The sequence below is a fragment of the Lissotriton vulgaris genome, chromosome 10, assembly GCF_964263255.1.
Source record: "Lissotriton vulgaris chromosome 10, aLisVul1.2, whole genome shotgun sequence".
In the NCBI taxonomy this organism is placed as follows: Eukaryota; Metazoa; Chordata; class Amphibia; order Caudata; family Salamandridae; genus Lissotriton; species Lissotriton vulgaris.
This window is the reverse complement of record NC_141698.1, coordinates 920,553,810-920,565,483: the sequence shown is the minus strand read 5'-3', so window position 1 is coordinate 920,565,483 and position 11,674 is coordinate 920,553,810. Positions and strand designations below refer to the sequence as shown.

Below are 11,674 nucleotides of genomic sequence, written 5' to 3'. Positions count from 1 at the left end.
AGCACACGTATGAGTGCAACTCTTTTGATAAGCCTCGAAAGGATAAAAGGGAGAGCAGAGCAGCCGCGATTCCAACATTTGCCCTCCAGGTTACACTCAGATTTCCTCAGTGGGCTCCTCAGTCTACTTTTGTCTTACCAGCTTTCTGGCATAATTGGTTCTCAGCAAGAGGAAACACAATGACACACTGTTGGAGGCAAAGAAGCGGTTGTTAGTTGCCAAAAGGCTGAGGATCCTGCCTTCTGCATCAAGAAACATTTATGCAGTTATAAAATAGGAAATGGAACGACTGGCCTGTAATCCATGGTATCTTAAGGGTGTTGGGGGGGGGGGGGTGGGGGGGGGGACCTTGTCAAGATATACTTTAGGAGAACTGGTTTAACCCCTCCCATGCTGGTGACGGAACCGCTCCGTCACCAGCATCGGTCGCGCTGTGCTGGTGACGGAGCGGTTCCGTCACGGCCCGCTCGGCGAGCCTGCACGGCGCGTATTCCGTGCCTGCGCTCGACGTTCCATTGAGCGGGCGGGGCCGTGACGGAACCGCTCCGTCACAAGCACAGCGCGCCCGAGGCTCGTGACGGAGCGGTTCCGTCCCGAGCATGGGAGCGCCGCGTGGCCCCCCCTGCCCCCTAGCACTGCGGCGGAATTGCCGCCGCAGTGAAGGGGTTAAAACAACTTTGTATTTTATAATCCGTCTTCTGCTCATTGAAGCCCTGTGGTGCCAAACAATATTGAGTAATATGTCCGGTTGAGATAGAACAATAGAGGCGAGATAGAGAACAAGGGGGTTCAATTTTCCAAGGGCCCTTAGGAGGTGGGGCCCTGGGCAATTGGCCACTTGGCCCATGCCTTAAAAACACAATGTTCATCGAGATGCGAACAATGGCCTTTGTCAATACATTTCTGGCTCCACCAGGTCATCAATAACCTGTGGGGATAATGAGTGTATCTACCGCTAGAACATGAAATAATCTTCATACTGTACAGCGTGGAATCTGCAGGAGTTGAAAGGGGCTGTGCTTTGATGTATGGTGCTGTCTGGTGATGCTGTGCCATGTGATACAGCGGGGTATAACTCATGTCCTGTGAAGGCATGACCTCGTTTATGGGGCAGAATGCGTTCTTAACCATGCTGCGCCGCGCCATTAACTACTGCAGAAAGTGAAACTGGTTGCACGAGCCTGTGGTTTGCACCCTCTGGGAAGGACCAGAACATAAACACAGCTGGAACATGTGTGCAGCATATGTAGCCCTGTTCTAATGTGGGACCCTCTGTGTCTTTTGCAGCGCTGCTCACCATACCTCCCTTGATCAAAGCTCTCCGCCCCTGGGTGGGACCTCTCCATCCTACAAGTACGCGCTGCCCGGGACGCAAGATTCCAAGGAGGATTTCCCACTTCGGAAAACTGGTGAGTCTCTTCTGTTTCCTCCTGCTTCCCAGCCAGTGTGAAAGGCTGGCTAGCGGCATGGCACGTGAATGGTTAAAATAGAACAGTTTCCTCCTGGGCTGCTTCTGATTAGAAGTCACGTGTTGCACAAGCTGCCCAGTGTAATTATAGAAAAGTAGGGCTTGGTGCCTTATTTATCACTATCTTTGGGTAAATCAGCATGTACAAATTGCACACAGACTGGTTAGCAAATGAGGATGCAATATGCAAAGTTACATATGAATAAAGAGGTCTTCGCAAGTTGCCCATTTGCTGGAAGTTGCATAGCCATTGTCATATATAATAAAAATTAATATTAATTAGGCAGGTCACTCTTTATGACTCCCGTCACTTAGTGTGGTAACAGAAAACAGCCTTAAATATTTTGTGTGCAGGTTCCCCAAACATCTAAGGGCCCCTGTGCCACTGTCCCATGATGCACTGCTCGTAGCGCATTTGATAGCTACCTCCATGAGGATAGGAGACCTCCTTCCCTGCATTTTCATTCCTAGATGGAACACCTTATATTTTTTTGATAGCCTCTTGACACCCACAAATAGGCTGATGCTGCTTTTAAAAAACTTTCTGTTTGGGAAAAATCAGGGGGGACATGCAGTCTCCGCTCCCCAAAAGGTGCTCTGGCTTGATTCATGAAATGGAAGCTGACCGAGAGGGACAGATTCTCCTGTGGAAATCAGATATCACCCTAACTCGGGTGATCATATGTGGTCAACGATTTGTGTCCACTATTGTGGACAGAAACAATTTATATGTCTCATCATGACTTAACACTTTGGAAGGAATGCCCCTTATACTGTCTTCCTATTTGGGATGTGAAGTGAGTTGCAGAACCTCTTTTGTGAGTTGGAAATTCTGACTAACAAAATGAGTTTTGTGCATCATAGAACACTTTTTTTGCTGCCACAAACCCTTTGTTTTGTTTCTTTATAGGTGTTTTGTATAGTGGGCCCTTAATTTAAAAAATGTTTATTGTTCCATGTGTGTATGTATCCTTATGTGTGTATATATGTGTACATCTCCATATGACCCTGTATTTAAAACACATGGAATCTTGATTGTGACTCGAACTGTTTCACATTTGAATATGTTCTCTTCGTGTCCCAATATATATCACGCACCAAGGGTTCGGGAGTATAGATCCCAAAGATTTTCCCACTCTGATCCAATGTTGAGCATCAATAAATGTTTCATTAGATAAATCTTGTGCAAGAGTTGAACAGTCTTGGATCTTGTTCTCCCGCGGATCTGTCTCTGTGTTTCAGCCACATCAACAGCTGCTGCTGGGTTAGTGTAGTAGCTGATGAGTGGGGCTTTCTGGGTGGGGTGGAGTATGGAACTAGGGTTTGTAGGTTTCCATGGCCACTTTCCTTCCTCTCACCCGACGGGCCTCCCTCTAAACTCTAAATCAGCCCCTTAGCTTTATTACAATGTGTGTCTTTCAAAGATAGAAACCAAATGAATATAAATGAATCCCTTTTTAGATAAGGTTAAGGTCCTTTTAAGATGGACGTGAAAGACATCACACTGGCACAACTTAATTACTGTTGACATCACTCATAACATCACCTGAGATCCGTGATAATGTCACTGAAATAGCCTAAAATGCTTCCTCAGTGTAAGACTTGATCATTCAGATGTGAATGTGCATTGGGACATTCAACTGGTGACTGCACTAACATTACTTCCCAGCACACGAATTACTGCCAGACGAGGGGGCATAATGGGCGACATGATAATTACTTGTCAACTCCTAGCTACCCTAGCAATGAGGCAATAAGTCCTTGATCAACCATGTTTCATTCGGAACATGGGACTCTCAGATTTGCACATAGTTCACTGTGGGTTTTGACCCAGACATCCACAAAAGCATCAAACCACAAACATGTCTACCGGTTGACTGGATGAGAACGTCAAACTGAGGCGATAAGGAAAGGTGGGGACGAAGCAAGCTCTATACCACCCCAAGTGGTTCACGTTTCCTTGTTTTGAATAAGAACAGCAAATATATATAATTAAGACTGCAATCGTAATAGTGGAGACATTGTGAAAACCTCAAATGAATACAAGGACAAAAAAATCTAATTCTTTCCATCTAATCAGAGTTCTAACAATGTAATCTTCATCTCCCACAAGACCAAAATCTGAAAATCAGGTCATCTCTTGATGCAAGGTGAGGGTGACTCCAGGTCTTTATTTGTAAAATCCCAAAGCCGGTCAGATATTCCAAGGTTGTCCATTGGTGTATGGAGGAGCGTCGATCCGAGAGGTCCCACAGCAAATCGGGAAGGGAGGCACCATCAGCACAGAATGATGCATGTCGAGGGTGGGGGTGGTTCAGAAAGAGAGGTGTAAGCAAAAGGGTGGAGCTTCACAATCAAATGAGTCTTATCAAACAGGGGTGTAGAATGAACAGACAAACCTGCTGTGTGTCTAAAGCAAGGGAGCGGAGCAGCTTTTATAATGATGGAGGGGAGTGGGGTTGCAATACATTTCTTGAATGCACAGGAATGAGTGGGACTTGCAGGAAAGGTAGTACGATGCAATAGTGTCGCTGTGCATGCATTGCTGCTCATCCGTGACCGCCATTACCATAGGGGTCGCCTCCTACCAAGGGAGCCCCCCATGACACTCCAGGCCATCCACACATTGTCCCATAATCAATGCTTCTCTCATAGCCTGAAAATACGAGTCTAGACCAGAGTTCTCTAAAGTCGGACCTGGAGAGCCGGATCCATGCCAGATTTTTAAGATAACTACATTTAAATAAATGGGGATATGCTAAAAATCTGGCATGAATCCTGCCCCCCCAGGACCAACTTCTGGAGAACCCGGTCTAGACCTTTTCATGGAAAGCCAGGAATCAAAGTCATCTGGGCACCAATAAGTGGCTGGACAACATAAGTGCAGACACACTGAAGTTTTATAATTTATTTAGCATTTTTATATAGCGTGAACTCGACCCGAAGGTATCAGAGCACTTAGTTAGGAAAGGTCTATAGCAAAGTGACAGACATTGATTAGATAGTATAATTTGCGTTTTTTCGTAAATAAAAACCTAGACTGAAACAGTATATTAAAGTCCACTAGTGTACAGAAACCAATGAGCAAAATAATTTCTGATAGAGCTTTATTGTTTATTGTTGTTAACTATTTTTCTTTTGTTTTCTACTATTTTTTATATATATAGTTTTTATAAGTGATTATGTGTTTAAATTTTATATAGTCTTGAATTAAAAAATACAGAAGAGAAAATACAAAATCAATAGACATGAAACATATATACAGTGATGAAGGCAAAGCGGTAGACACCACTACGCGCGTTTCGGCTCTTGAGCCTTCTTCAGGTGCCCGTCTATTGTTAGATTTTCAAAGAGTCCAGGACTCACAGTTAGGTGTGGCGTGGATATAAAAGGTCAGTCGGTAAAAGCAGCTTCTTAAGATCTTGAAATGTGGAACGATGTAGTCCTATAACTTGTCATATGATGTTATGACATCAGAGAAAAGGAGGTAGTATAACAGTATAGTGGAGGTAGCTTAGATTCAGATCGTTATTTGTGTTGACATTTGTAGAACCTCCACGAGGATAACTTCCAGTGAATAGATGGTAAGGTGATGAGAGCAATAGTGAAGGAAGCGAGTATTTTATCTCCACAAGTTGATAAAATATCTGGAGGCGAGCAATAATGATGTATAATTGTTAGCGCGAATATTTTGTATCTACCTAAAGATAAAGTAGAAAGGATGTCCCAGGAGCGGAAGATACTATGGAGGATGATCTGGTCATAGCATTGCCCGTGAGGTTTGATGAAAATAGTGACGCTCCTGGTAGAAAAGGACTTGTAGCTGTACTCGACTGCCAAAAGACCACACACCGGTATGCTAGAATGCAAGCAACCATCAGAGCACTCTACATGAGCACCAGTTGCATTACAGATATACACATTCATTTTTTTTGTAAGACACTTGGAGATTAAGTGATTTGTCCAGAATCACAGGGTGCTTGAGCCTCCCACCAGACTCCAACCTGGTGCCCCAGCCCCAAAGTCAGTTGTACCTTCCCAAATAGTTATTATTTTCTTCCGTGTTCCAGGTTATTGTTGTAAACTTAAGGCACGAGGATTTCGTACCCATTTTAAGGCACACATTCCGGCTCCTGACCAAATATTCAGAGTATTAGGGTCAACGATCAGTGCATAAGATTCAAAGCAGAGCCCTGGAGGTAGGAAGGCACCCTTTCAGCTCTGACAGACCAGCACAAGTTGTCAGTTATTGAAGCTGACTGTCAGTGGGCCCTGGAGCAAACCCAGGTCGAGCTTATCCGCGAAAATAATAAAAAAAAAATACCGAGAGTGGGAAACACATTTATTTGTGCAGCTGGAGACTGGACTCTGCAGAAAAGCTCAGTCAGATTTCTCTTGTAATTAATCTCTGTTAATCAAATTTATCACTATCTGTGACACCCAAAATGTCTGCATTTCAAACATTTAGATGCCCTTTGCCTTATTTATTATACACACTAGTGCACCAGAGATTCGTGCAAACTGTTCTAGAACTGGCATAGATGGGCACGAGGCGCACATATAGGGGCTTGATCACAATGTGTTGGGGTGAATTGGGGGGGGGGGGCTGAGGGGGCCGTCGTCAACGTGTTTGGTTGCTGCACACAATTCTCTATTTTGGAAATCACCTCTAGGGCATTCCTAATTAGTGAACTCAGGAACACTCCACAGCAGATTCCAGTGGATTGTGCAAACAACTTCAGTCTATTTACAAAAATAATCTCTAACTCGATATGAGATGGGTCACGACTTGTATCTGCTGCCCGAAGGCAGCACATGTGTTGATGTTTACCTTTGTGCAAAGAAAAGTCGCAAGGCCTGGCGTCGAAGCAGAGTTTGTCCTTTTGGTATTTTAAAACCACACACTTTGATTCTCCTCCCAATTTTAAGCGTGGCAGAAAAAATATTATCCTTGGTTCTGCTGCGTCCAGCTGCGTGGCTCGGTGCTGCAAAACATTGTGAGGCACGGCACAAAAGTGCTTTTTGTGCTGCTGCCAATACTTTGGCATCTCAGCAGGAGTTTCAAAATACTCCTTAATTCAATTTCTATTGTCTGTGCGAGATGGCTATAAACATGTAAGTAAAGGCAGATGTCTTCCCGTTTGTAGAAATGGACAGCGTTGGGCCTTTCAGACTTGAATCGGGGTGATTAAACCTGAGAAGCGATCTGCCTGGAAGGTATTCGAAATACACTGTCCCCAGTGACAGGCTTTTTATTACCACGATTCATTGTGACATATATCACAAAATATATCTCGGAAACACTGCCCTTGTAGATTTGGTGATATTGTAAATGTCTTGATTTTTCATTTAATGTATTGGGGTTGTCTCTATATGCGGGAGATAAACATTTAAAACGCTATAGGTGGTTATTTTATGGATTATGTCAGAACCGACATATTTTTTTTTAGTTGTGGCTTTTTTCTATTTATTAATTTATTTTTGGGCGGAGATCTTGGAAACTGAAATAAAACATACATTGATTGATGCAGACTGTTTCCTCCGTGATATTTTGTGGAATAAAATATTTATTTTGAGTGGAACCCTAGTGACGGAGAGTAAAGGGCGACAGTCGCCTTCAGACGTCCTTCCTGTTTGCACGTGGCATGCTTTGTCAGATAAATGGCTAGTGCTGTGCTGGCCTCCACGTGCCACATGTGGTAGTAAAGAAATAGGAGCGACGCATGCCATAATGTCATAAATTATGCGGCTGACAACTCAAGCGATTTGTTAACATCTTGTACAAATATATTGCTCTGTTTGCTCTGTTTATCCATTGGGCCGCTCCAAGCACAATAGCCTCTAAATTATAGCCCTAGGCTGCGTGACCTCCGAGGTTTCTTGGGCTTTATACCCGAAAGGCGTCAAAGATTGCACGGCGCGAGCCAGGAGCCCTGAGCTCATCAGAATCGTCACCGGGGCACCCCTCGGGCGCGAGGGACAGTGCGGGGCCTGTGTCCGCCCCATGTGTTCCGGCTGTAGGTAGATGTCCTCAGGAAGAAGGCGGTGATGGACAGGCAGAAGGGGGGAGACCTCTGACACCGGGAAAGACCCCCTGTTCCTCCTGCCCCACGGGCTGGCAGAGGTCACTGGTCCAGAGGCCCGACCCAACCTGCATGGGGTGCTTTAAAAGTGAACTTTCAAACTTTGCGTCAGGCTCGACTGAAACCGAGATCAGCTTACCTTCCCTTCATTACACTGGCTCCGCTCAAAAATGCGCCCTTTTCTTCCCCAAATACCACAGTGGGACCTGAAGGTTTACAGTATCTCTTTACATTTAATGTGCTGTCACTTATGACTTCAAACCCCATTGCAGAGAAGGCAAATACAAGGTCAAAAACCAAAGAGATGCCTTCTTTTGAACGTATGATGAAAACGGACAGCAAGGGAGACTCCATTTGCAAAACACAAGAATAGTGCAGGCAAACTATTACTGGTTTATTGAGCCAAACAACAATAGTTGGTTACATAAGGCAGGAACGCCTATTCTAATAGTGTTTGTAATAGACAAATGTATTGACAATTTTCTAATGTATTCAAAAGATTGGCTACAACCAGATTAAGTTTAAATCTGACATTGCAATACTTCCTCCACGAAAACAATTAAAGTTATGTAATGTTATAGATATTTTGTTATAGAATCACAGCGCTTTTCGTAGTCGAAGAGTAACTTTCCAAATAGTTCAGAAGCCTGGCACCGCTTTCCAGGTGTAACCCTGGCAATGTTGGTGAAGTCCAAAAAGCAGGAAAAGTATGTTCAGACGAACGCAGATATCTCCACATTCACTTTTCCCTTCATTCAGGCGGTGGTAGTGCCTACTGAAGGTGGAAATACGGGGAGTCTCCGGAAAGCAGATTTTTCCGGTGTGAAGAATACCCGCCCCACCGACCTATGAAGTGAAGATAAATATGCTTTCACATTACACCATCCTGGTAATACCAGGGTAATCCGGTAAACAACCGTGCGTTCTCTTTTGTTCTAGTACACTGAGGTTAGGATACGCCTTAGCGTGTGTATACCGCCCAGTGTCACATTTTTGGTCCTGAGGAAAGCTCGGCTAAAGAGGCCGCTATGAGCAGAAACATGTCGACCATTTAAACCAAAAAACAGGACAGTTTGACTCAAATTAATAGTCAAACCTGTCCGTCAATTCTTTTTAACATCGTGCATGCTTCAACCTTTATTAAAATTGAGTTTAGGTTGGAACACGCACTTTTTATTCTGACACTGCAAAATTCACTATCACTTTTTTGGCACTGTTTTAATTCTAGTAACCAGCTCCACTGCAGTTGCAGGTGTAGCAGCACACCAGGTATGCACCGATGATGAAGCATGTCACCCAATAGTTGGGTGAGTGAGGGTTTTATATAAAAATCACTGTGATTTCTTTTCTTTTACACACCCACGTGCTTTTTCTATTTTTTTATCCTGTTACTTGTAATTCTTGGAGTCACTCCTTTGTTGTTTAGATGATTGCAATACTTCCTCCACGAAAACAATTCAAGTTATGTAATGTTATAGATATTTTGTTATAGAATCACAGCGCTTTTGGTAGTCGAAGAGTAACTTTCCAAATAGTTCAGAAGCCTGGCACCGCTTTCCAGGTGTAACCCTGGCAATGTTGGTGAAGTCCAAAAAGCAGGAAAAGTATGTTCAGACGAACGCAGATATCTCCACATTCACTTTTCCCTTTTTTTGTGTTGGTGAATCCGGCCTAATGTTTGTTAGAATTGATTTTGTAGCCCAAACTTACTTTTAATGCACAACATGCTCCACTTAAAAAAAAGTAAGGAATTCCTTTTCCTCTGTCCAAAGATTGCGGGAATAACGCAGATTACGGAAATAACCCAGGCAAGGTCAGTGGCTAACATTTGCCACAACTGACATTTGTAGAAGGTGACGAATTTCTATACTTATTTATTTGTGTCTTTACTATAACGTTATATATCTGCCTACATATAATTCTGGGTGCTCACACACCATAGACAATAGTAAAGAGAAATGACTGAGGTAGCTGGAGTCCATTCTGTTATGTTGAGGAAACTTTATCTGATATTCATCAGTAGCTGCCCGTCGTCAGCTCCATACTTGAATGATATTTTGACCAGTTTTGTTTAAGAAGTTTCTCAAATGTAAGTAATCTGATTCTGCCCTTGGGTGAGAGTTCAGGGAATTCCACAATTTGAGTTCATGTACCCCCAGGGATTTTAGAAGGTTGCAGGATCACATGAGGAGTAGTAAAGAGAACATTTCTGGCATGAGTGTAATGGCGTGGCCATTTTTCACATAGATCAACAGAATGTAATCTATGTGTAAAACGCATAGAAATTAAATTCTGTCCCACAATCCACTGGATTGTCAGTACTGTTTTAATATGGTACTGTGCCCACGGGTGGAGGCCTCACCTGGAAGCCTGTTGTTGGAACTTCTGACACCTGTGTAGATGATGCTATCGAAAAATAGTCATACCTCTACCAGGCTACCAATCAACTCAATATGGTGCCCAGCAAGCAGGAATGGGCTAATTCTCCATAGCATGAACAGAAACATGGTGGTTCCTTAGATCATAGTGTTGATATGAGGTATGAATCTGAGGCAACATTGCAAAGGCAGTAGTTCTAAGACACCACTTATACATGGTTTCAGCCATATATAAATCTATTAATTGATTGGATGGGAGGGTTGAGTTAGAGATGACTGACAGATTTCTTGCTTTTTTGTTGGTTTGGTCTAGAGGGAGGTCCAATGCTTGGAGGCCAGCTGAGCTGAAATGAATTGGGATATCCTTGTACCAATACTTTTAAGCTGCCAGGAAACTGTAATATATTGGAAAATACAAGGTTATACAACCGTCTCACTCTCGGTGTTCAGAGGAGGAACTGTTTGAGGGGTACCTTTGAGCTCTTGCAGCTCTTGACACTGTCTTTTTATGTCTTGTTGAGGCAGCGCAGGTGTTTGAGACATTTTGTTTAGTTAGTGGGCTAAACCCCACCCATCAGCTTAACATTGGTTAGCATCAGTGTACCTTGCATTTGCTTCTTTTCTGTTTGACATGGCATGCGTGTGTCATATCGTCTCTTGCGTTTGGCTCTCCCTTGGAGCATGGACCAATTACTTGTGTCCTTCCACGTCTCCTGTTTGTGGAGCTACTTTTTTATTTGTTTTCAAGCACTCCACATAAGTGCTTGAGATTTCAGGCAATACCCTATACCGTCCATGTTGCTTCTTTTCCCTCCCAACCCCGTCCCCTGTCCGTTACTTCTCTCTCCTTACCCTATCCCTGTTTCATCTTAATGTCCCATCTCCTTCCATCCGCTCGTCCCTATTTCTTGATTATATTGTGGCACGAGAAACAGCAATTCTCATATATTCACTAGAAGAATGCATAATACTTCATTTAATTATCATAGGTATCAATACTTAGCATTGAGAGATTCTGAGATGAGTGACACCGTGCTACATGTTAAAAACCTCAATACAAATAAAATCTGTGACTGGTGCAGGCTTCCAGGTGTGCTTCCTGAAACTTTTATTAGCTCTGGGAAGAAAGCTGGACCCATTGGAGGCAGATTTTTTTTTATAAGGCAGAGGGCCGCTGCTGGCACATCGGCCACATTCTCCAGCTCCTCTGAGTTAAGTCCAGCTGCTATCCCGAGTGCTTCAGGAAAGATAGAGGAAATACAAAAGGAGAGAGGACGAGATGAGAAAGGAGGGAAAGCTCAGGGCTGGGTTGAACATCTTTGCCAGGGCTGCTTTTGGTCCCCAATGTGGCCCTGGCCTCCCCATGAGCTGCATCTTTTTTACCCAGCTACTGAAAACCCATTCGACTTCTAATTCATTTAAACTAATTTGCTACGAAAATCCGACATTGTTTATGTATCGCAGTTGAGCAGTACAAACTTACTGTAAAGGCCTGTACTTATGCTTTCGCTGTTTGACATGGGATATGGCACAGCCTTATTGCAACTGTATGTAAATGGCCCCAAGTAATTTAAGTGGACCATCACAACCTGGAAAATGAATCTCATTTTAGAGCGAAAACATGTCTCCAGGATATTTGCAATACTAACCCAGCAGCCTCACAGTTGTCCACATCCTTGGGGGTCATTCTTTGGCATTAAAGCACAACATGGGGTGTGACCACAGCAAAGCAAACTTGTATACAT

At 43.6% G+C, this 11,674-nt stretch overlaps 1 protein-coding gene across 6 annotated transcripts in view; it reads left to right on the top strand.

Annotated features, from left to right (window-relative positions):
• Nucleotides 1-11,674, top strand: part of HDAC9 (histone deacetylase 9) — a 2,124,307-nt gene that overhangs the window by 1,983,319 nt on the left and 129,314 nt on the right. For all 6 annotated transcript variants that reach the window (XM_086941890.1, XM_086941889.1, XM_086941892.1 and 3 more), the window contains one exon: nt 1,288-1,409. In XM_086941890.1, coding sequence (XP_086798016.1) covers nt 1,288-1,409 — 122 coding nt within the window. The remainder of the gene's footprint in view (nt 1-1,287; nt 1,410-11,674) is intronic.